The sequence below is a fragment of the Hetaerina americana genome, unplaced genomic scaffold, assembly GCF_022747635.1.
Source record: "Hetaerina americana unplaced genomic scaffold, ioHetAmer1.1.p SCAF_32, whole genome shotgun sequence".
In the NCBI taxonomy this organism is placed as follows: domain Eukaryota; kingdom Metazoa; phylum Arthropoda; class Insecta; order Odonata; family Calopterygidae; genus Hetaerina; species Hetaerina americana.
The window spans coordinates 1,784,554-1,811,701 of record NW_027286897.1 but is presented as its reverse complement, the minus strand read 5'-3'; the positions used below and the strand labels follow the sequence as shown (position 1 = coordinate 1,811,701).

At 36.5% G+C, this 27,148-nt stretch overlaps 1 protein-coding gene across 1 annotated transcript in view; it reads left to right on the top strand.

Moving 5' to 3' along the window:
• The window catches only part of LOC139691286 (facilitated trehalose transporter Tret1-2 homolog), a 42,897-nt gene extending 18,288 nt beyond the window's left edge, over positions 1-24,609 (top strand). Inside the window, exons 2-6 of the mRNA XM_071589045.1 lie at positions 16,104-16,276; positions 17,688-18,052; positions 18,769-19,338; positions 21,433-21,657; positions 23,304-24,609. Coding sequence (XP_071445146.1) covers positions 16,171-16,276; positions 17,688-18,052; positions 18,769-19,338; positions 21,433-21,657; positions 23,304-23,471 — 1,434 coding nt within the window. The 5' untranslated portion in view covers positions 16,104-16,170 and the 3' untranslated portion in view covers positions 23,472-24,609. The remainder of the gene's footprint in view (positions 1-16,103; positions 16,277-17,687; positions 18,053-18,768; positions 19,339-21,432; positions 21,658-23,303) is intronic.
• The last annotated feature ends 2,539 nt before the right edge of the window (positions 24,610-27,148 follow it).

The following is a 27,148-nucleotide window of genomic DNA, read 5'->3' as shown; positions in this document are numbered from 1 at the left end:
TTCGGGGGGATAACTGTAGTTAAAAGTGTTATTATTTGGTTCTCAATACCACAGGTAATCCTAACGGTCAATTCGATCGGAGATGCTAGAGCTCACATAATGAATAATTATGGAACATTGATGTTTTATGACTAAATGTAACGGTTTATATCGCATAAACCCATTTGTAACCTGTGAAAATGTCAAGATAAACCCCAGCGATTCCTCGCTATCACTAAGTAAAAATGTCGAGATAATATTAATCACGTTCTTAATTCCAAAGGTCGGTTTCCAATAGGTTAGGTTGTCGAAATCCAAAATGGTTCTAGACAGATTGCCGATACACTCCAACTCGCTTGGGATTCCACAAAGTTACGCGTGAAACTATAAATTTCATTAAGTCCTACAGTGTTTGAAACTCATAATTTCGAGGAAACGGAACGCACTATCTTCCCGTCTGCCACCTCATCATTGGTAATACAACTCGTACAACGATTAAAAATGTGTCACGGAAGGTCCTAAGCTACATATCCAATTAATAGCGCTCGTATTATCATGAGCAATGGTTTTCAATTCAACTCCTCAATAGTGTTTTTTTATTTGACGCCATCACTTTCAGTGGCCTAACTGGAATTTAAATGGCTTAGGTGAGACGCTTCACTAAGGAACAGACGCTGCGCGGACTTCGTTTCGTCTGCCCCCTACTCTTAGAGCTAATGTGGCATGGGTGACACTACCAGGCATACCACGGCGCCTTCAAATGAATATAAATCGGCAATAGTTGCAGAAGGGGTTCGTGCCAAGTTTTTGTTCAAGGAATATCTCTCTGACGTCGGGTGAAGTCGCCTCTTGTCTGAAGTCGAAGGTCGTGCCCTCCTATTCGTTCACTGTCGTCTGGGATTGAAGGCAACTTCCGGGGCTCGGATTGGATTTTAGTAACTGTTTGGTGCTTTGCAATACTTCCTGTTGTTTTTCTATCGAAGTCATTACGATCGACCCAGGATCCAGGTTCATTTTGATCGTGCCTTCGTTTGCGCTACGTTGGCGCGCATGGTCCTCACGTCTGCCCCTTTGCTCGAGGGTTCTGTTTACAATAACCCAAATAACATTTTTCTGGAGGAAAACATTCCATCGCGGTGACGGCACACCATCGTAATGAGATTCCCGCATGTTATTTATCTATGGACTAGGCCGTTCAAAATTAGATCTTAATTATAATCATTCTCATGAAAGGTACTCTCTTTTGAAGGTCGAGCAATAGCTTGCGAGTAAAAATTAAACGATGGGAGTCCCTAATTTTAGCCGGCGCTTTCAAGGATAGCAGTTTTTATGCCAGACTTTAGCGACTTATGCCTACCTACGATATATTTTCGAACCGATGCCTCCCAGTGAACTGCTCTAACTGCATCGTTCTTGGATCATGGACGGTTCACTACTAGTCCCATGAGTAGGTTTAGGATAAGTTTGGTCTGAGTCGTTAATTAATCATGAGAGTGCTTTTGAATTAAATATTCAATTATATTCTTTCAGATCAATCGCCACCCAGAGACAAATCTGTGATGAGGCCATGGATAACTTCATATAATGTTAAGGAAAAACGGTTATTATTTCTTTCGCAAAAATTGTCGCATTTTGTTTTTGAATGCGTAATGATTTGTACTTTTGACTCGTCAACACTGAATATGAAAAATATCGCCGTAGAAACACCTAACCGACCTACTGAGCTTCTGAGGGCTTTTCTTGACCACATAACCGAGTAAGAGGATCCTGATGCTCTATCTCCACCACTATGGTAGCAAGGATGTCTGTCTCATGTGGAGAATATGAATACATGTTTTGCTCTGGCGCGCTCCAAAAAATTGTTTTGCCAAGAACAAGAATAATTTGGGCGTCTCCCGTTCATACCCATTACCATTTATTTCCTATGAAGTTCCTGGGATTTTCGTTGCGTTTATACGTAATTTAAATGAACTCCTCAAGTTGCGTTGGGCTAAAATTAAATTAAAAGTTCACGCCTCCCATGTGGCTACCGTGCCTTACTCTAGTTGGTTCTTTTTTTGTAAAAATCCGTTCCCTGTCGGCTTTCCTTTCTTTTTTGGTTAAGAATTCATATTTTATTCCTAGTTTTAAGTTTCTCCTTCTCGCAAACCACACTTCCACCTCAGCCATGTTTCTTTCTTCAATGCCATGCATTTCGTATGTACAATGACCGGTAAAGGTGGGACTTCACTCACCGTGACGCCTTATACTTGCCCGCTTGGGCAGTCAATGAACATTTGTAAGCACTGAGTGAAGCTGACAAAACACTTTCGGCGTCCAAGCAGCGCGGGTGAAAACTCTAGGCATTCCATCTTCGTTGCGCCTTCTTCACCCTTCCTCAGTGGTTAGCCGGCCTGGTGTGACGAAGGTGAAATCTGGCCAAGTTGTATCTACGATGCTTGGCTCTTTACCCGTGGTTATAGACGTGGTTGAGGACGAAAATCACAAGCATTTTATCAATTAATTAATAATGTTTTCCAATTACAGCACAGAACCAATTACATTATCCCAAATAGTAAATATAAATTATATATTAATTAAATTATTATAATTTGGCAGTCTACCGTTTAAGATCTAACATTGCTACGTTTTTAAGCATCGACCGACAAGACACAACCTGACACCCCATGCTACATGAAACTGTCCTTTAATTCCGCATTAATTCTACAGCCCTTCATTTCGCCCTAAATGTGTATCTTTTTCCTCCCTCTACCGTGCCTGCCTAGCGTTCTTTATCTTAGTCTTTTACATTCCATTGCCTATTAAAATGCTCCCCACCCACTCATCCTATCTCATTTGAATTTCTCCCAACAATCTTCTCTCCCCCCCTACCTTACGTGATACCTCTTCTTTTATTTTCCTTTCTATCCATTTTTCGGGGTCCATCCTTCTCCACACCCATATTTTAAAAGCCTCCATTCTATGCCTATTCTTTTGCTTCAATAACCAAATTTCCGATCCGTACAACATCACCCTCCATCTCAAAGAAGTTTTCACTAATCTTTTCTTTGCATCCTCACCCAACATTCCTGTCATCAACTCCCTCCATCTTGTGAAAACATCTTTGCCTTACGAAATTCTTCCTATTATGCCCTTACTTCTTTGAACATCTTAGTCTAGAACACTTCCAAGATAGGTAAACTGCTAGCCTACCTGCCCCAGTTTTTGCCGTCCAATTTTAACGTTAACTTATCCTTCATCTCGTAAAACTCATAACCTTCGCATTTTTACATTGATTCTCTTCCCATAACTATCACATCACTAAAGTGGCCTCGCCACTGGGGACCGATACCTTTTGCAGCCGCCTACCAACAGACGCTGCGCTGACCACCTTTCATCTGACTCCTGTCCTTCGACCTATCTGAGACGGGTGGCCCCAACAGAAGCAAATATTATTACTCCCGCCACTGAAATTCTAGCAGTCATCAGAACACATGAGCCCTTCCACCTCATCAAGGTTGTAGTCCACGATGAAGGATAAATTAAATAATATTAAAATAGATAAATAACAGTGGTAATAATGTTGAAAACGAAATAAATAATGATTAGAGTTAGTCACACCAATGAAATGTTTACAGTGAATTTGAGAGGTGGGTTTCTCGGGGATCCGACGGCTAAGGTCATTTGGCGATTGGGCGAAAGAAACGAAAATGGCAGACGCAAAAAAAGAAGACAAACGTTGCATTACAGAGAGAGGAAGAGGAAAAAAGCATTTCTCGTGAAAAGAGTCACGGGTTTTGGGGAATCTCTTTATTCTACTATTTTAGGGACTCAAAAGGTGGAAAAACTCAAATCGAAAGTCGTTGGAAACTTATTTCTCCGGCTCTTTTTGTAAAATTCCATTTTGTAACGTAAGATACTACGTCCGTGCACACTAGGTGAAAATTTCCAGCATCCATGTCAACGAAATGAATTGTCCTGTGTGGTGGATGTAACATGAATTACAAGTGTCACTTTTTTAATATTCATTATTCACTAATTATATTAAATATTCACATTATTATCATAATTTTAACACTGTTTATCGAAACAATGGCCGGTCAATCGAAAACACAGTGTGAACATCTACATCTATGTATATTTTATCGCCATGGAGTTTTATTTTAATTGAAAGCTAATTTAAAATAATTGAATCATTTTAAGTAACAAAAAAAATGAAGATTTTGGCCGACCCCGCGGCGAAGTACTTAGGACGGCGCGTCGCCCAAAGCTCTTCGCCGCGGCGCCAACCGCATATCAATTGTCCCTCCCCTTGTTCCCGTCCAATCGGAATGTACTCGGATGAAAAGACGTCAGCTCACCTGTAAAGATTTTCATCCCTCCACGGCATACCTGGAAATTTTTCATTGATTTCATTCCTTTTATCTTTCCTCATCATATTTTGTCTTTGCTTTATCTCACTTAATGTTTCTCACTTTAATTATGCCCTTGACTTATTTTCGAAGTCAATTAAAAAAATTATCTCATCTTGATGAGCCTTTTTTTTTGTTGATTCTTATAAGAAACAGCAAGGTCATGGATTTGTAACGAAGTATTTGTGATTTCTTGGGAAGTGTTCACAATGATTGAGAATCGTATGCGAGTGCTATGTAATATCATGGAATCTTACCTCTCGATGGCGGAGAAATACGAGGGTCATCCGGAAAGTAGTACCCGTTCGTGCCGCATGAAGTGCTGACGACGCGAGTAGCCGCTGGACGAGGTCAGATAGCTTCAGTGGCTTGTCTGCCTTCTCTGAGCCAAGTTGCGTGACGCTAGCATTGCCTGTGTTGTTTCTGTGATTGTTTACAATGTTTAAAAAAATTGAGAACGCCGCCAGTTGTGAAGTGAGGGCAGTGATTAAATTCCTCAATGCAAGAAACGTTCGCCCATGTGATATTCATCGCCAATTAAAGGAGGTGTATGGAGACAATGTAATGGACGAGTCGTCTGTTCGGCGGTGGTGTCGCAACTTCAACATGGGGAGGGGGAACACACACGACGATGAGCGTTCGGAGAGACCGTCTGTCATTACAGACCAACTGGTGAGCTCAGTTGACGAATTCGTGAGGAACGATCGGCGCGTCACAATTGATGACATCTGTGAGCATTTTCCCAATGTTTCTCGAACAATTGTTCATGAAATTGTTAAACACCATCTGCATTATGCAAAAATTTGTGCAAGATGGGTCCCTCGCGTATCTCAATGAGCTGGCGGCGAAGGACTATGCAGCAGGAATACAGAAACTTGTCACACGTTATGACAAATGCCTTAATTTGCTTGGAGATTATGTTGAGAAGTAGTTTAAAGTATCCTCTTTCAAATAAAATTTTTTATGTTTGTTAATATTTACTTTTGTGTCTTTATTTCACGAACGGGTACTACTTTCCGGATGACCCTCGTAAATATCAGATAAAATTTTCAGCCTATTTTCTACCAAGCTGATGTGTTCAATAAATTCACTTGAAAGCTAAATGATAACATAAGTAATGCTGCTAATTAATTTATCGACACTTGCTATCAATAGCAGACATCAAACCACTGACATGTTGGTTAGGTGTTCGTATCGAGTACCTAATCATCATTTCTAGTCAGAGAAAGGTTTGAAAGGGTCTCTCCCGTAGCCTACCGTGGATACTATGGATCAAGTATCCAGGAAACTCTCACAAAATAGCTACTGTTGGTCGTGAGAATTGAAAGCAAAAGTGTATGAAGATGCAATAGATAAATTGGCACGAAAAAAAGAAATCAAAAGAGCAACGTTATTGTTCACTAAAGTTGTAACATACTTATCATCAATGGTAATTACCGATTGATGGTCGGTTTTGTAAGGCAATTAATTATTATTTCTCGCGTAGACATCCTTATGTTTTCCTATTATTTCCCTCTTCTTTTGATAATACTTTCTTCCTGCTTTCACGTGTCCAAAAAGCGTATATTTCCTTCTTCGTCCCTGCTTGCATAAGATTCTTCCTTCTCTGGTGAAGTTTCATGTCTCTCTACTCCTCAAGATATGGCTAGCCCACATTTTTTGCATTCAAATTTTAGCGACAGACTTTCTTTCTTCTCGCATTGCATTTAAAACTTCTTCTTTACTCTTCCTCTTTGTCTACTTTATTTTCTCTATTCATCTTCATTCTTACATCTTAGAAGTATTTAGTATATGCACATTCTCTTAAAGCCTAGGTTTCGGATCTATACATTGCCAAGCCCCATATTTTAAGTCTTTTATATCCTTTTCTATGAGATGTTTCCTAGCGTACATATTATGAGTTACCTCTCTCTTTGCGAATACTCCTTTCACCGACGTACGTAACTCTTCTCCCGATGAAGTTAAACACTTATAAATAATTATTTATTTTTAAACCAAATTTTCCAAACAACGTCAGACTAAAATGGTGGTTTTGTACCGTCAACTTTACTTTTAAATTCATAAAATGTATAGCACGTCCAATATTAATTTAGTGTGCATAAGTAGGGCTGTTTTGTGCACTTACCTAATTACTAAATCCATGGATATTTTAATGCTTTTGCATTTGATGAACGATTTCTCCAAATAAAAATTTATTCCGCTCGAAACATTTCAGTCTTGTCCTTTAGAGATTTGTAACGTTCCGATCAGATTCGCATTCTTATGTATCAATGGAGTTGAATATGCGAAACTCAAAGAATGAACCTTTTTCTGTTAAAATCCGGACGTTCTGGCTAGTACGTACGTGTATATATATTCAGAGTTAAAAAGTATTGAAAATCCTTTATCTGTGATGAAAGCTTTTCTCATGTTTTCGCTTCCTCCGGCTTTCATACCTAGATATGCTTTTGACTCCTTGTTACTCAATAAAAACTTGGAATTGCATCGCCTACTCTTGAAACTGCTTCAATTAAAATTTCGGGTGTCCGTCACTTAGTTGAGCTGATTTAACGAGGTGGGAGTTAAACAACTTGGCAAAGTCTCGTTTAAATATTTTAGTACCCTGCAAGCCACCGCTTGGGTGTGGCATGGGGTGAATACACACCAGACTAATTGTGACCCGAATATGACCCCTACAGCGATCGGACAATGTTATTCTAATTCCATATCATTCGCAGAAAAAATGACATCTTAAAACTATCTGTTCTACACTTAATCTCTCTAATTTTATTGATATGATCTCTCATACCAGAGTACTATATGGGGGATACATTTTCAACATCACTACTAAAGAGACCTCCTTCCATTTATGCAACAGCTTCAATCTATTATTTAACCTTCGCTCCGTGATTGATTCCCAGCCTAGCTTCTCTAGTAATTTTAATATGCTACTAAGTTTATCATAAAAATGTTTCACAAATCTAGCTCATCTATGCTGTGCGCAATCCAATTTGGCAATCAATTCAACTTCATGAGGATCCCATATTCATGGGCAGCATATTCTAAATGAGGCCTAACCAGCGGTAGATAACATTTCTTCTTGACCTTTTCATCGCATTTACCCAGTACTTTTCTAAAAAATCCTAAATTTTTGTTAGCTTGTCCACAAATTCCCCGAATGTGTTTCACCCAGGAGAGGTCGTGAGTGAGGGTAATGTCCAAGCATTTAATCGAATCTACGCATTCTATTCCGGTGTTCCCGATGCAGTAGGCGTTCTGGAGGGAATTGCTCTTTTTTTTTAAATTCATCACTGCGCACTTTTTAAAGTTTAACTCTAATTTCCAAGTGTCACGCCAGCAATGCATAGTGTTAAGGTCATCTGATTAAGCTGCTGTGCCTCAAGATTACGGACATCGCGGTAAAACTTTGCATCGTCGGCAAATAAACGTATCTTACTAGTGACTACGGAGTCAATGTTGTTAACGTTTCGTTGGCCTTTGAATATAGCTCATTTCTCTTTTGCGGAAGACTGACGGTCTTCGCAAAATTCAAATTCACGATTGCGGGTAAAAATATTTCCATTAGTTTTCATCAAAAGTAATGAAGACGTTGACAGTTTGATAAGTTAGCATTTCATCCGAAAACTTTTATACTGTTAACATGCCTTCCACATATTTGTCACAGAATTTTTAATTGACACGTAGGACTATTTCCGGCTTTCAACTCATTTTGATAAGTTAGCATCTCATCCGAAAACCTTTATACTGTAACTCCGCCTTGCACATATTTATCACAGCATTTTTAATTGACACATTTGACTATTTCCGGCTTTCAACTCATTAATAAACTGATAATTGTATGATAATTCTTCTGTTGAGTGGCGTCCGCAGGCTGAGAATTAAAAAGATATTGGATTTGGTTCATCGAGTGTCTCCTCCACGGTCTTGAACTCTGGACTCAGTTTCTCGTGAAATCTTTGTGCCTGTGGCGTGTGTCCCGGGAACTCACTCACCTTAGATCCGCCTTTTATCAACCATGGGGTTTCCCTAAGTTCTACCGCAGTTCAGGGTTTAATGGAGAATTAGTAGCGTTTAAGAATGAAAACACGTGTGTCGCGATCATGTAAAACGGCTGTGAGAAGCAATCGGTCGGTCTAAACACTCAAGTGTGACGAAGAAACGTGTCATATGTAAGAAAACAAGTTCTCCGTTTCACCTTTTATAGGTTATCACCGGTGTTCATTATAATCCCGAGTTTAATAAAGTTAATTACGTCTGGTTCTTCAGTCCCTGTCAGTTGGAGGAGAAAGATTTACAATGATATAGTCCAAGTTGTGAAGTGGTGTAACTGGGGTCTGTTAATCTTACTCCATCTTAGGCTTTGAATCAGTTACACTTTTTTAACTACTGGTGCAGTTACAATAGGAATACGGTCGGTTAATTTCGGTGAAATGTTAACATCGGACACGTGATGAATGTAATGCTGAAGGGCATTGCTCTGCTCTGCTATTTTTACACATCAAAAACTATTTCAAAAGAGATTAATTTAAATCGAATGCGGAGTACCAAAAATTTTGTTGAGTGATAAATTAAGCATGCATGCAGAAGGTCACAAATTAAGGCACTATTCACTAGCAATAAACAGGTTATGGTCCTTTAAGGTTTTGAGGAAAGCTGGCTTTGAACGCGGTATAGATAGTTCTAGACCTCCAAAAGCAGAAAAGAGGTGTGCTCAAACAGAATTTGAATGAAGCGTGCGGTATAAATAAAAAGGATTGTCAATATATTCTATTGTTTCAGGCTTCACTTCGTGGAAGTATTTAATATCCATACTAAAAAGAAAGACCCGTACTTTTCCACGGATTAAATCTGTGGAAAAGTACGTCTTTCTTTTTAGTATGGATAAAAAGGATTGTCGATTAATTAATTACTCGTAAATTTAATGATTAATATCCGAGTACCACAAGCAAAATAGGATTAATAATTTCGTTTCCTTTTCGTTTCGTAGCTACTGCAAATAAAAAATACCCTAAAAAGTAATCAGTCACTTCTACTCAGTTATTCCCCATTGCTGAATATGGAACTCCTACGACCAGGACCGTCGCGGCGCTTATTACCAATTGCCGAGAACTCCTAAATGTTTCGATATTACAAAACCACATGGACCTAAATCAAATATTGACATAGGTAATTATTATTTCATTCGTGGACGGCAGTTGTATGTAAGATCGAGTTAATGGGCACCGGAAGAATGGACATCGTTACAGAGTTGCATTCGTTTTTGCATTGCCCCTCCATCCTCAGGAAAATCGTCCCCAGGGTTTACTCACGCGACTCTCAGTATCAGTCCATCTATGGTTCTGTTGTAAAGTCCCACTTAGTTAATTAGAGATCCAGTGAGCCCAGTCTTTCTTGAACATTCATTCTTCATTGTTTTATCGCACTTTACTGCATGAAATTATTTAGGAATGTAGTACAAGAGATAAAATCATCAAAAAATGAAGATTAAAATAAATAAACCTGTAGGGAGGAAACAAAATATCATCACATTGCGATCCACATTTGTATAGAAATGCAGATATTAAGGTAATAGAAAGTGTGGCCAAGTTCCGCCCTTATGTTTTTCCGTAATTAAACGTCATTAATACTATTATTTCGGGAATTCAAGTCCACTCAGGGGTCTATAGCTATTTTGTTTTTACATTGAAAAACAAAATAAATTAATTTGCTGACATTTGGCTAGGGAGATTTATTTTGTCGACAGATTTCTAGAATAAATTTCCTGAAAGTATTCTTGTGCTGGGAAATGGTCTGATGTACGTACGCTTATCTCTCTGCATGCAAAAAATATCGGCATTAATGGGTCGTTAATATCAGTCTGTGTCATCAAGTCACGCACATGGCCTCAGCAGTTTGTTTTTTCAATCGTATGTGTTATTTAGCAAGAGTACCACTTCCAGAAAGACACCTCTACCCAAGTGAGAACGTCATGCAAAATATTCCTCATTTAAAAAACAAAATCGACTCATGAAAGTCGTGTCTTAATTTGAATATTTTCTCTTCAGTTCACTGCTCGAAATAAAGTCATCATAGCGGCAATAAAAAGCTGTTTAGGAAACCGGATTCTGTTGTCAGGTGACGTATTTCTTTAATCATTTCAGTGCCAACAATTTCCTCCCATTTATATTAACAAAAATTAAGACGTCACGCAATGACGTGGTAGCAAATACGAGTGGGCACGTATTGCCTGGAGGATAATGTAGAATATAAAATGCTATTATGTTAGCGTGCAGCGTTTCGAGATGCGGAAACATACCATGGGGAAAAAGTATTTTGGATGTTTAGATAAATGGCCGCTGAGTAGGGTAGAGAAAATTTAATTGTCTGGAGAGGTTCGGGATGATGGTGTGAGGAATAAGTGGAAGGAATGAAAAAAATCTTTGTTGTTGTGATAAGATTAAGTGTTAGATAACAAAATAAAATTATATTGTTTCCAGAAAGATGTGATATAAAGTGCAGGGGATTGATTTAATGGTAGAAAAAGAATTTGGATGCTAAATAATTTTTCTGTGGAAGAGAATCACAAGAATCTTAAGGAATGAGATTGCCATGGCGGTGCGGATAACGCGGAAAGCGAATTATCAAAATGCTTAGGGATTTTCATTAAACTGGACGCAAATTATAAATATAACCCAGAAAGAATACTCCACAACATATAAAGGAATATAATACGCGTTCCGTCAGAATTTTTATGTGCACGACGCGTCTCAGTGCAACATGCCATGATTGGTGTTTCCGTTTCAGGGTGTAACGGTCGGGCCAAAAAAACTTGGCAGAAAAGTATGTTTTTCCTTCCTACGTCATGGATGTGCAATGAAAACTGCCTCGAGTTGAATTGTAAATTGCATTTCCCTTCACGGAAAAGTTCCCATCATGTACAGATGTTAAAATCTTTATAGACACAGAATAATATGACAAATAAATCGTTTTAGCGTTTTATTGAATTGGTAGCGATTCACTACGTTGTCATATACAATATTACTATTGAAAAATAAAATGAAAAAATAAAGAATAGAATAACGCACGAATTGCTTAGTCTCAGGCGTGATGTTATGGAATTTCGAACATAGTGATGAACAAATAGTTGCACTCTTCCACTAATATTTATTTTAACCACGACCGGTCTCGGTGCGCTACTTCATCCTCACCTAACGTAACACATAAAGATGAAGTAATACATGCCGAGCAGTGTAGGGCAACTGACCGACTCGCGAATGGAGATCCGATTAATGAGTCGCCCTCGATTGCATGATCATTCCCTTCCCCCACCCTCCTTCCTCTCTCTCTCGCCATCTCTTTCTCCGCTTTTATCTTCTCCCTTTCCTCTCGCGGTCAGGAACGGCGGCGTTGAGCACGAGCGGATTTGTTATCGATCACATGTTTATCGCTTCCGAGCAGGATGGAAACAACACATTAAACGTATTATCCACTCCCAGCCTTGGGCTGTTCGTTCCGTACTCCGTGAAAAGCAGACTCATTCAAAGGTGTCACTCGCAGCCCTGAAACGGCTCGCGTAACGTTGGGCTGCGGTGTTCGTCACCCTGAACTCATCGGAGATGTTTGTGGCATCGTCTGACCGCTCTACGCCAATGGACGTGGTATGATAATGACGGTTGTAACGAAGTTAGTGCGGCTAAACGCACCTGAAGGTTTAATTAATTTGGAAGCAATTGAGCGTGCCAGATCTCCCCGTTTTCATTCAGTCCATCGTTTCTAAAGAATGCAAGAGAGCAGAGCAGATATACGAAGAAATGAGAGCGTGAAAACATAAATTCACAAAAATAGTTACTTTACTTTAAAAAAATACCCGTTTGCTGAAATGGGCTTGGGAGAAAATTACTCTTGTAAAAATCTAAGGTGTAGAGAAATGTCAGTGAAAATTTAATCCCGAGATGAGTATAAAAATCCTACTGTATATCCTCAATTGCCTGATACCTTTAAAGTGGATTTGGAAAGCATTTCCCGTCTCTTTGTAAGTAAAAACGTTGAATTACATCGAGCAGATCGGGATTACAAAAATGCGAAGAGCTCAAGTCGAGAAGATGCACTTTAAAACAATTCATGTTATCGATACGGTCAAAAGATGACTTTCCGTCGTAAAAAAAACTGATCCCATTGCCCTATGACTGTTGTTAAAATCATTTCAATGTAACAAGTGAAATAGAGTTTGTACTCATCTACCTGCTAGGATTGATTTTTTTCTGAGGAAATCTTTCTACAAGCCTCTGGGGAAACTCAGGGTAAGACTAAAACAAACCTGACATTATTTTGGAAGGGTTTAAATCAATCAAGGGATGATTATTATTGACTATTGAGTCACCAGCTCTCTTTAGGTATTTTAGTTGCTCCTAAGTAGACCAGCTTTTTTCATTTCATTTTACGGGACCGCTTTGTGGCTATGAGTCAATTTTTGAAAGAAAATAGTTCAATATTATGACAGTTCAGGGGCTACTTACAGAGAAGGCGGGTTGAGAGAGGGATGGAAGATTAAAATTTTAGGCACAGAGTCATTAGAAAAATTTTATTCTTACCATCGGTAAAAAAAAGACGCGTATTTTCGTTGGTTGATGACTTACCTCTCAGAAAAAATATACTGGTCGGCAACAAAAACATTCAATTCAAATCATAATATACTCTATATATCCTTTTAACCTCAGTAAGGTGTTGATTGTCATAATTATTTTACACGACATCGGGTTCTTTTAGTCAATTTTTCCGACGGGTATTTGAGGTTCGATGTAGCAGCCCCTGCTTTACCTGAGATATTTTCCACTACAACTGGCGAGTTATTGCGGAGTTTAGTTAAAGGCAAATACAGGGTGCAGCAACATAACTTCCTTTTTTTAAAGGGGTTTTGATTTGTAAAAAAGGAAGTTATGTTGACGCACCCTGTAGCTTCACGTTACAGATTCCAGAATCGTTCTAAATATTTGGCCAGAAAGCGATGAAGAACTGTGGACGGCACGGCCCTAATCACGTCCGGTCAGATATTGGCCGGCTGATGCCGCTTCCCATGGAGGGAAGGGATGCTTATCCGGTCATGAACTGCTTTTTTCCCGGCTTCAAAAAGCGGTACATTTCACACCAAAGAATTTCTTTGCTTCGAAATCTGTGTTTTTTTCTGTCGGACGCCACGGTCGCGTGGAAATCATGTGCCGCCAATGGTATGGGCTGTTTTCGATTTATAATATAGGCCTTACTTCGGCAACTGAAGAGAGTTTGGTGGCTCACGTAATCCCCGACCAGCTATAGGAGGGTCCTCAATAATGGTTGTCTCAAACGTTGTTTTTTTGTAAGGGACCTTTCTTTTTTGATGGCAAAGTATGTCGTAGTTGGATGTTGTATTCATCTCTGAAGACGGACAGCCTGGCTCTCTTATGAGAATCTGATTCTTGAGATTCTAGACTGAGATATTTCTTATGAGAGTCTGAAGTTCTTAGGCAGATCTACGGAGCAGTACGTAGGAGATGTTTCATTCACCCTTTATAGTTTTTGCCTTTTTAGATGATTGGAATTCGAAATAAATTATGATATATTCATCTAGAATTAGGGTTCTTCTGATTTTTAGTCCATCTTTAATTCTTATTCTAATTGGTTCACCTTATTTGATATACTTTATCCACTGATAAAGAACAAATTGATGTGAGATATTGATGAGCTATTACAAATATATAAGTATTAATGAAATATTGTCATATTAGGCAATCAATCAATCAGGGCCTAGGAGTATGTAATGTGTGCATAGTGCCACAGCCATTGAGAACCTACCCTAATGCAGTATGATGCTGTTAACAGTTGTCCTTAAAAGTGACGTTTCTATATTACTTAATGGTCAGGTATCAGCAATCTCTTAAGTGTGAGCTGGTGTGCCTGTATAAAAAAGTCACAGCCAACCAATCTGTCATTCTTGGAATTAAGAGTTCTAAAAGTTAAATATTTTTTAATATGTTGATTTGAGTTCACTATATGGTGGCCTAACGAGTACTCATCTATTGACCAGTAATTCATATTAAATTGGGGAACTTATGCCAGAAGAATATGTAAATCTGTTTTCCACCCTAACTGAAGCCCAAACTATTATTTCGAAAATTAATGCATGATTTTTGTGTGGCACACCTATTTTACTGGGGTATTAGTGGTATAATCCTGTTTTATTATAATATGGTCTTTGGTTGAGTAACATTTTACAATTAGCACCAGGGATGGGGTCTGGAAAAAGGCCTCGGGTCTTTATTTAATAAATAGTTTTTTTTTAGATTGTCTATATCTACGAAGTATTTGTAGATTTTAAAATGCCATCAGTTCCAATCTTGAGTAACAGGTGTGCAAATGAGACAATATTTTCCTATGATTGTGTGCTTATTTTTATAACAAAACAAACACTGAGTAGGAGTAGATCTTCATTAAGTATTGAAATAATGAGTGATATGTATTCCTCATGTATTGTTCTCCTTTTGCACCTATTTCTTAAGAGAATCTGAAGTTAATGCTCTGTCATAAAAATAAGACTTAGAAGGAACAAGAATTGTCAAAATTTCGATAATGTCATTTCTTTTATGATGATTCTCTGAAATGTCAATTGCTCAACCAAATTGTCTGTAGAGTTTAGGATAATTTTTAAACTCTACAGTATTTCAAATTTTATTGCCTTCATTGCTCATAATTAGATTAATCATTTTTTAATGGGTAACTCATAAACTGCTCCATTCTACACTCTTTTGAATAGATGTGAAATGGATGGTAAAGAATCAGGAATGAAGATATAAAATTCATGAATATATTTTACTCTAAAAATTATTCAGACAATGATGATGAAAGTTTTTGGAATGAATAAATTAATGAATTGAATGAGTATTAAAAGCAATCTTAAATGACTAATACTTTTCAAATAATTTGCATCTTCCATTTCATCCTCAATTCACAGTTATCAATCATTTATCAACATCATTGACCTTGAACAATTATCATCAATTTTGCCCATATCCAACAGCTTTTGTCTTATTCAGGGTCATTCTTTTACAAGTATGCACTGAAATTTGTAATAGTTCAATGTGTATATTTAAATAAATCATAAGCATTTGTATCTATTAATTCCAATTTATCTTTTATGCTATGTTTATGTATTTTTTATTATTATTCCTTTGACTATATATTTTATTTGTTCATGAGTGTAAATTTTTGCTATAATAATGGAAATTTCCTCCGATGTTCTGCTTTTTACTACCTCTATGTTCAATATTTTCTGTATCTACTAGGCTTTATCCAATGTAATCTATTAACATTGCACTAGCATTATTATTAAACATCCACACATTTGGCTATGTCTCAGTAAGATTTCCCCAAATTTTTCATACCCATATTTCCAGTATGAGTGTTTTCTTGAGGTGGGATTTTCATTAAGATCATTAGTCCACAATCCCAACGTTTTCCCCAAAAATGTATATATCTCTGTTCTCTTGAACCCAATTATCTTCAATATGCTAGTGCATTTTTAGTTTTTCTTTTCTCTTCCTTATTTTTTTTACTATCATTATAAATACTTTTTTGTAATGATTCTAAAATTTTTTTATGCCAACAATCTCACCCAATTAAAGATGTTTTATCATTATTATTACTCTTATTACCCAAAACTTACCATCTTCCAACTCCCTCAAGTGATGAGTAATTCCATGTTTTCCTTCAATCTGATTTCAGTTATGCTGTCAATGATCATTGGGCGTAATACCAGCCAGCTTATTTGAATTAACTTACTTCACGTGCCATGGAGAAGGACTTTGACCCTTCTACTGAGAGAGCTGCTCTTGCCCCTGAGGATACCCAAGTACACCCAGGGAAGAAGTGGCCTCAGTATGTTGCTGCCATCTCAGGTAGGTTAAATTGTGATATTAAATTATCTCTTAGCGTTGATTTTCACCTAATTCCGGAAAAAACTAATTCTCAAAATATGATAACCTTGGGGCTTTGCTATGAAGTGCATTATTTCAAGTTCACTGTGGATGGGTTATAAATAATTATAGTTACAACTAATTGTCAGTCAATGAGAGTTGGAAGTAAGATGGCAATAGCTATGATGATGGTTTTTTTTATGGAATACAAATGTTCTTGAAAAGGGGAACCTCAGAGTAAGGTGATGTAAAACAAAACTGATGGAAGGAAAAAAATTTTCAAACAAAACTAGATAATGGCAAATTAGAAAAGTGCAGGAATTTTGATCTTTACATAGCAAAAGAACTAATGACTTAATAAGCAGAAGCAAGAATGTACAAGTAAGTTGAATAAACAGTTAGAATGTATGCTTCCCTGTGATTATAAACTCAACTGAGCAATGTGAAAAAGGAAATATGTTAATTGCTTTGAAATTTTACGTGTAAAATTATGAAACATATTTGTGCTGTAGTTTTTGTGCTGAATTCTCATGCTTTTCAAAGGTTTGAATCCTGAAGGTGGTTTATATTTTATAGGTAGTCTGAATGACAGTGGTGGCATTACACTAGCCATATTTTGCCTTCGTAATTCTTAGCAGAAGTCATTCTTTAACATAAACTGAAATACACTATTCTCTTGAACAATTCAGAAACTACCATTAAAATGAACTTGCATGAATGCAACAAAGAGTTTTGCATATATTCATTTAGCTGTATACATTTAACATTAATTTCTCTATTTAAGATTAACATGTTTACCACAGTCATCATATTAAATTGAAAATATGAAATAGGTAAATGACAATGTATTTTAATATGACAAAAATGTTTAAAATACACTATATATCCACATAAGATGTACAAGATACAACATTAATAGACAAAACAGTTTCAGGTTTAACTTTGTGGAATTCCTTCATTATGAGGGTAAAAATAAACTTAACATTTCCACCAAAAAGATTTAATATTTCACGACCATGGTTTCAATGATGCACAGTATCGAAACCATGGTCGTGAAATATTAAATCTTTTTGGTGGAAATGTTAAGTTTCTTTTTACCCTCAGCATTAATAGAGACAACTATTTCCACAAATAACCATTTTTAACTTAATATTAAAATGCTACAGCTTATTGCAAGAATTTCAGGGATATGTATGTCAAAATAATTGACAAACTATCAAATACACTGAGAAATCTTCAATACGCCATCATTTGCTGACATTGATCATCTATTTGCAATCCTGGTATACTCTTTATTTACCAAATGACTTTTGGTTCAATCAATATTGTGCCTTTTTTATTACTGAGCTACTTAAAATGTGGGTCATGAATCAATCTCATCCCCTTTTTTCAGCCACTCTTTCGGCTGCAGTTGGTGGGACGTGTCTTGCATGGACCTCACCGGCCTTGCCCATGCTCCCATTCAACAACCAGCAGGGCTCGTGGGTGGGGTCACTCTTGTCACTGGGAGCAATCCCAGGGGCCGCCATGGCTGGCACACTGACGCATGCCATCGGCCCTAAACCAGCCATTGCAGCGCTTGCGGTCCCCTTTCTCATCTCATACATCATCATTGCCTCCGTGCAAGATCTGTGGGCTATCTATGCAGCCCGTATCATAGCAGGCCTTGCCCTCGGTGGTGTTGTGGTTGCTGTGCCAATTTACGTGGCTGAGATAGCTGAAGACTCTGTCAGGGGGACATTAGGATCAATACTGCAGGTAGCTATACCCAAATTTCATTCTTGAGGGACCCAATCCATGCATCAGCATGACATTGCCAGCAGTGTGATTATTGTGATGGAAAGAATTCTTCCACCGTTCCAGTTAATCCAGCTCATCACCATCAGAGGTAAACAATGGTAGGAATGATTTGTAGAAAGCATGCAATGCTTTCTGTTCCCTCTATCATTCTAAGTGACATATGTAATACAAACCTGAATAGATGATATACTATAATATTTTGGTTTTCTCCATTGTGTAAGCATTGCAAAATTACTGTAACCTACAGCACATTAGCAAAAAAGCTCAAATGCTTCTAAGACGGAAGGATTATTTCTCTTAAAAAAGTTAAAACTAATGACAAGTAGGCCTTTTTTTGCAAATTTAAATTTTTGTGGAAATCTACCATGGTTTAAGTTTAAATAGTTTTATGCATCGTAATTCTTTCAATAGGAATTTTCTCCTTGCAAAGTGACTCAGAATTATTTTAATAATCTGGTGGACAGCATTTTATAAGTAAATTCAGGATTAGTTATTTGGGGTAGATGAAGAGACCATAAGAATGATAGAATAAGTCATATTCTTTGAGTTATATTTTGTTTCGCTACTTGGAAGAAATTTCAATTGATATTCTCCATGTTGCTATTAATGACCATTTGACTCACTTATATAGAAAAACTAAAAGAAACTAATCACCATACCCACCCATTCTGTAGGTCATGTTCAACGTGGGAATCCTCTTTGCCAATGCAGTAGGTGCAGCTAAAAACTATGCAGCCCTCGCTTGGTCATCAGCTGCTCTCGCTGTTGCTGCCTTGGGTCTCATTTTGCTCATGCCGGAGAGTCCAAGGTGCCTGCTTGCCCGTGGCAAGCTGGATGAGGCCCAGCTGTCACTCCAGTGGCTGAGGGGAACTCCACAGGTCACACAGGAATTGGCAAATATGACTGAAGTTGTAGAAAGGGAGAGAGAGGAGCAGAGGGCATCATCCTTCCGGGAACTTGTCTCAATGCCAGCCATGAAGAGGGCTCTCATCATTTCCATTGGACTTGTGGTCATTCAGCAGCTGTCGGGGATCAATGTAGTGTTCCTCTACACACAACGCATATTCAAAGATGCTGGCAGCTCCATGACCCCATCTACATGCTCCATAGTGGTGGCCGTGGTGATGTTGCTGTTTTCACAGATTGCTGCACCCTTATCTGATAAGGCTGGAAGAAGGATCCTTCTCTTGACTTCAGCCATTGCCATGTCAATTTCTCTGGCATCCCTTGGAGGTTATTTTCAGGTAAAACTATCACTTAAATTTAACCTGATGGAGGTCTGATGTACATAATAATCTGTCTCAGAGCTTTTATGTTTTTAAATTCCTGATATGAGGATTGATTTCATTTAGCTGGTAGTTATATTTAGGATCATCAAAGTTGAGTTTAGGAGAAATACATTATCCATCAAACCTGCTAGAAATTTCAGTTACCATAATATTCAGATCTGATTTAGTAGTTCTTCCTTTCCTGTAAAATGAAAACTCATGTTGTAAGTCTAGAACAGGGTAATTGCGGTCTGGCCAATTATATTTTGCATGCGAGCCACTATTTTTTTACAATAGAAACCCCACAATCTACAGGGAAAATCTATGGGGCAAAATAAAAAAAATTGAATGTGATTCCATAGTAATTATTAAATATATTAAGTGAAACACTTTTTGTGTCAAAATTTCATCAAATCAATTGGTACAAGATAAATATAAAAATTAAGAACATACAAATTTTAAAAAAGAATTCAGACAAAATCAACATTGTAAATGAAGCAAAGTAAATATCAAAATACAAACATAAGTATTGAAATGAAAGAAAACAGGAAAATATTAATATTTATGTGATATTTGACATTGTACTGCCTTAATTTTTTTCAAAATGGAGATTATATGAAGAAAGGGAGAATCTCAAACATTGATCAAGGTATTATCAGTTAAAGAATTTGTGCTTCCTGATTTTATGACATTTTTCATAAATATATAGAAATGAATTATTAACTCAGTTTATGTGTTGTATTTGTTTATACTGGATGCATACTATATTTATCCTTGATGTACTTCTAGTAGGGTTCTTTTAGTTTTTTCATATTAATCATTTTTGACTTTATCAATTCCCATCTAACTGGTATGTGCCAAAAATGTTCAAGATTAAATTTGTAATTTCTGTCACATTTTAATTGTTTTGCTAAACATTTGGAAAAAAGGAAAAATATTTTCAATCATTTTAAAGTCTTCAAATCCTTTCTAAAAATGGGCACTTCCTGCATTTGTCAGTGGGGTTTTTTGGAATGTGGAGCACATGTTCAGCATGATTTCATCGTCAATGCTAAAGTCATAGAAAATGTCCCTATTTTGGATACGTCATAGCTCATTATAATGGATTTGCATTCTTGAAAATTCCTTTCAAGCCCATGACACTTGTCAATAGATGAACAAATAAAACTTAAGTCAGGCACTGTTGGCCATCCTAGCTGTGAGCACCTTACTTTCCCCTCCAAGATTACCCGAACACCTCTCATTGCTTTTTTGCTCATCTAGGGAGAAAGCTCATCTTGTGCTAAAATGGCACATTTGCACATTCAGGGTAGGGGCTCAGGTCCTTACTATGTACAACATGACATTTCCCAGGAAATTATAGTACACCAAAAAAATCACATAGCTTGGTTGAAGTTGAGGTTGCATAAAGTCAATCACAATGAACCTGGGCTCACCGATCAGTAGCCTCCAGTAGCTCTACCAACAATAGCAAACAACCAGTAGCTTCAGTGGCTCTGCCAACAATGGTCAACGATGGTCTTGTGATGCTCATTTGCACAAGTATACGAGGGCTGTCAAGAAAGTAACTTACTTTTGGCCTCGTGGGGCAAGAGCCACCATCTTGGTGTTTAAACGTCCCTACACTCAGTACGCATCCTGCTGTGATTGTATGTAGACTATGGTAACTCCACTTTGCATGAAAATACACTGTGATAAGATTATATCGTAAAAGAAAATTCCACTGCAAAGCATGCCTTAGAGGTCATAGGGAAAGAAAAAAACATCCTTCCTCTATTTTATTTGACTCTTGGTCATTATTTTGATGAAAGAAATGCATATAGCTAGCTGATAAATAAGTAATTTAATTTAGTGGAGATTAACATACTCTATATTGACTTCTTACTCATAGCAGTGTTATAATTCATGAATTATCAAGAGAATGAAAGTAAACATTGCTTTTTCAAATTAATACATTATATGAATTAGCTTGGAATATGAAATGGTATTGCACAACATGAAGTAAATATCAAACTCGACTAAATCGTAACAAAGGAAATTTGGATTGATTGTTCCCTCATTATTTTATAGGCCAAGGAGTCGCCTCCTTCTGAGGGCAATGACCATTTAGCCTCTCTTACTTGGCTTCCACTCACAACTGTCATTGCATATCTGTGTGCATACCTTCTTGGCTTTGGTCCCCTTCCATGGGCTGTGATGGCTGAAGTGTTGCCACCTACTGCAAAGGGACCTGCAGGGGCTATAGTGGCATCGGCATGCTGGATATTGTCCTTTATTGCCACCAAGTGCTTCCAGGTAAGACAAAAACTTATCTTCTCTTTTGTATCTGATACTACTAAAATGAATTCGACCATCTAATTAAATAGTTTCTAGAGTTCTAAGTGAATTTTTAAAAAAGTTGAAATTTTTAGTCTGCCGTCATTTGGATAACCTGTTTCTTTTTAAGCACAAAGTTTTTTTATTGCTATTTATGTACAATGTACAATTGTGGTAAAATTTTCACTATCTATGATATACAAAGAATTCAGACCATCAATACAACTTACAATTACAGACAATCTTTATCACATACTATAGTGATATGATCTTCATAATGTATAAGAGTAGTATATATTAAAAATATTAAATACTATTATTCCGATCCTGCTAGGCCAGTCAGTTCTTGCTTGACAGCAGGTGCCATGTAAACAAAAATGAGAGCTTAAAGTTTATGCAATTATAAGCTACATATATTTTGTCGCGTTTTGTTCCAAGCCCTCATCCTTTCTGTATAATTGTTAGTTTTTTATTCTCCCATTCACAGCGTTTACTGAAATAGTTTCCTATTATGATGGCATATCTATACAGCCTGTCTACAGGCAGAATTCCTAATTTTTGAAAGATATTTCTTCCATCTAGAATATTCGTATTTTTTTTATCTACCCTCAGACATTTTCTCTAGGATTTTTTGCTGTTTATTTTTTAGTATATTAATTTTTGTAGAATGAGTAAATCCTCAAGACAGTTATGATTATCTTAAAATACTATCAACCAGTGCAACGCAAATGACCTCAGCTGTCGGTCGCCTCCCCTAAATACTATTACTACCAGTGCAAAATACACTTTTTTTATGGCATTCAAACTTACAAAACTAGAAATGTAGTGAACTTGACAATGGATGTACTTTAATTCATCATTTATTTTTTAAATATGTTCACCAAAGTTAATATTTTGGTCAATGAGTACCCCAAAATAATAATATTTATTTGCTTGTTCTATCATTGGGCATTTACAGTTATTGGTGGGGTAATGTAGGCAGTAATGTGAATGAATCTGTAATTGAATGTTTATGATGTCAGAGGTTTTGTGTTTCACAAACATGACTTGTTATCAATGAGAAAAATGTCATGGATAACAAGATTATTATCATATGCCCATTTATTGATATTATTTAAGTCAAGTTTCATGCCCTGAATAGCTGTTTTTAGTTCCATATGCTTCGATATGAGTACTACCTCATCAGCATACAATATCAACTTGCAGAAATGATAGCTGGATCCACGAACTCCAATACAGTATAATTTTTTAACAATAAATTGTGATCTACAGTGTCAAAAGCTATACTAAGATCTACAAAAGATCCATTCCATCTCTGATACAAAGGCTTGTGTGGCTCCTTTATTTCTTTAGAAACCAAATTGAAATTTTGATATTGTTTCATTCTTATACACGAAATTCAGTAATTTGTCTGCCATAAACCTTTCCATGATTTTTGACATGGCAGCTACAATAGTACAATATATATACGAGATATTTTTATTTAGGGAGATATTTATTCAAGTCTTTATGAGATCCTCCCATGTAAATAGGCCTTCTGGAATAGTTACTTCAAATGTAATTTTATTTTGATGATTTCAATTTAGAATATGCGGTTTAATATTGCCTGGATTGTCTCCTTGCAGGACCTTGTTGAAGCTTTGGGAACCGCCGCTGCATTTTTCCTCTTTGCTGGCTTCAGTTTTCTTGGGGCAGTGTTTGTATTCTTCCTCCTACCAGAGACTAAAGGGAAATCTCTTGAGCAGATACAGAGCCAACTTGCATTGGGATTTCGAGTCAGATCCTCAAGTTGACAAAAAAGGAAGACACCTCACCAATTGTGTTCTTATTTGATGATATGTGGACTATTTTGTTAAATCCAATGGGAAGACAATGCTAAAATATTTATAAAGTGCCAATCACTAAAGTCCTATGCACATTTATCAAGAAAACCTTCAAGGCTTAAAGAACCCATTCCTGACTGAATTTAGCTATGACTGTATTTTTGGGACCAAGTTGTTATTGGTATGCAAGGAGATTAAGATTTTTTAGTCATTGTTGGTGCATATCTTTCTCCATTTATCAGAATGGAGTATTTCTGGGACCAAGAGGAGGCTTAAAAGGGGCATTCAAATCATATATTGTTGCAGATGATTGATTAGGTAAGTATGTAACTCCACCTTCAATGAGTTTTATTATGCTCATGGCTCTCCAGTAGTTGGGGCATTAATAGGGGAATTTTCCATGTTGAATAAAACATACTAATTTTCTAGCTATTTTAAACTATTCCTACTGGTGTCAATTTTATTTAAAGCTTAGTGTAAGATTCTGTGAGGGCTTGTAAAAGTATTTTTGTCTGTACCCAGTGAAAGATCTTGTTAAAACAGCGACATACCATGTTTGCTAAAAGTGGGTATCTACCTACGTACTTACAGGTGTGTGCATACAGTTTTGGGTTGGCTGAGGATATTGAGGAGTAGGATGTTTGGAATGCTATGTAGTATTTTCTATTGTTTTACACTTTTTCTATTTTTTTCACAATATTGGGATAAAGAAAACACCTGTTTAAAGAAAAAAATATTTAAAGTAATTTTAAAGTCTTAGATACGAATTGTTTAAATATTTTCTCTCATTTTTCTTCATTGCTCATTTTTCTGTTCATATATTCATATTCCCTTTCATGCTGTTTCTTGCATTGGGATCGGATGATGCCATTTTTCATAGTATTTTACATAGCATGGAAGGGTGCTGGAAAAATTCTAGGAATTTCTATTAACTTTCATGAAAAGTCAAGGGTACACCATAAAATTAACATTTTCTAATTTGATGTATGCACATCCTAACTCACTATGCTTTTTTCATGGAAAAGACTTAGAAGCTATGAGAAAATTGTGTGGTATTTTAAAACAGCAACAAAAAGTAGCAAATCTTCTCTCACCTTTGAACACTTTTTTTTAAAGACTAACTGTGGAGAAAAATCAGGAGCATCATCAAATAAGATGATTTGGAGGGCAATAATGGATTTCCATTACAAAAACACATGAGTTATTATTTTAAATGTAATTAGTAAAAAAAAACTGCTATCATTATCATTTACAGTTTTAAGTATGGTAATCAACAAAGTATGATTTCTGAAACCATGCTTCCTTCCATGATACATCAAAGCTGAATCCTGAGATTTGTTATTGTTACCTTTTCTACAATGGGTAATCTCAGTATGGGAAGCAATAGTGATCATATGATAAACATTTAACTACCTGGCCATTGAGAAATAGTAAAAAAATATTTTAATTCCCAGGAGATAATTCATGATAGTTTTGAATCACTTAATTTGTGAGCATAAGAAAAATTTATATTCCCAGTCAATGTCCATGGATGACCAACTGATTCGAAAAATGAGCATTGTCACAGATGTTTTTGCATTTGGAAAGCACTCTTTGCCTGAAAAATAGTAAAAAAATAAACATGAGGGCTACAATGAGATTCCAGAATAGAAAAGTACTTGAAGTAGAGAATATTTTTCTTTTGAAAAGCACTCTGTAATTTTTGCCAGTCATAACAATTCTATAATTAAATCAGCCAAACCGATGGTTTGATTTCTTGGAACGTATGGTCAGAATAGGATAAGCACTAGGTAATGAGTAATCCCCTATCCTAAATGTATGAATTTCATTAATTCCACCCTCTCTGTCAATATGAACTTTGGGCTAAGTATATTGGTTATAACCATTTTTCACCAATTCAGTACAATTACTTGGGGTGGATGTTACTTTCCAGACAAATTATTCATGAAAACCTTCCCATTCAGGAAAGACTCAGTAAGAATAACTCATGATTTTAGTTTATGACTTTGATTAACTTATTTTTAGTAATATTCTTCACTTTCCCTATCCTTCCATTTCTCATTCCCTATCTCTTTCCTCCATACTGCATTTATGCATTTTTTTCATAAATGCTCCTGTATCTTAGAAATCTAAAATTTTTTGTCTTCTTTGTACCTTTGATCATGGGATAGGATCATGGGATTTTGGATTCACAAATTAATTGTTATATTTGTGTATATTTTAGTTAATTTTCAGTACAACTTTCAGTACCAAAACACCACGGCATAAGAAGAGCATGCATGGTGTCAACTTGGGCAACTATCATTTTAAAATTAAGCACAGGAATATCAGTTTCAATTAAAAAAATTCATTTCCACAATTTTTTGCATAAATATATGTACAAGTATGTATTGAATGCTTTGCAGATGCTGTGAATTCAAGGTTAAAAATGAATGGTGGCATATTCTCATTATTTTTCTCAACTAATTGATTAAATCTTCAAAATATCATCTTAAGCAGTGAAATATCATGCCCACCCCATCATTAACACTGGTAAAATATATTAAATTTCACCATAAAATACGTAATTTTCTGGTACAGGAGAGGACCATATATGGCAGTAGGATTTTCAGGTAAGAATTTAATGAGTAACACTTTCAATGGATTCTAAAAAGAAAACTTGAACTTTTCCACAGTATTCTCGCACCTATCTACCATTGTTATTTCGATGTATTATTTTTTCTAATACTTGCCACGCAAGGGGTGGAAAGTAGTGTTTGAGAGGAAGAACTTCGATTATTGGACAATTAACGCGACACGAGAAATATGTCCAATAAAAAATTAGTGTCGAAAATGATCTTTTAACATTTGGCACGTTGATATTTATTGACATACAATATGTACTGATCTCTATGCCAGAGCTAGAAGCACAAAAATGATAAATTTTACTAGCTTTTTACTCTTCATTCGGTTGCGTTTTAAATGCCTTATTTTGAAATGCATCCGGCAACTGTGAGGTGGTGTTGTGCAATACCATTATTCTGCATTTCGTTTAGCCAAAATTAAATTCAATATTTTCTTCCTTATCTCCAGGAATTTGTAGTATTACAATAAAAATTAAACGGATGCTGGAGAACAATTTCTTTTCTTTTAAAAAACCTTATTTCCTATAGTAAGGTTGAAGGAAATATTGACATTTGCATTTTCATTTTATTGGAGAAGAATTAAACAATGGCGTCGTAGGTAAAAGATGCCAATGAGACGTTTTAATGAAACGTTCGGGCATTTATTCCCTCATGTGGAAGTAATTTTCAGCCCATATGCCAATGTTCTTTAAATGTACTATGTTTTCTAATGTGTCTTCCACCAGCGTTTGGAAAGCAGTATTAGGTGCAGTATTTCGTCATTTGGTACCATAACTAGAAAGGAGAATAACATGCCAATTAGAGATTATGGTCGTTAAGGATGTAAAAGGAGTTTCGTATACACCGTTTATATTAAATAGTTAATTCTTTTTACCAATCTTTGCGCCCGAATATAAAACATGACTATGTTAAGCATTGGTGTCTTCTTTCGGGGGTTTTAAATATCCTAATTTAATAATGAATAATCAACAGTGATGTAATCGGGAGCAGTCGCATATTTTTTCTGTGGTAGTAGTTTCTTTC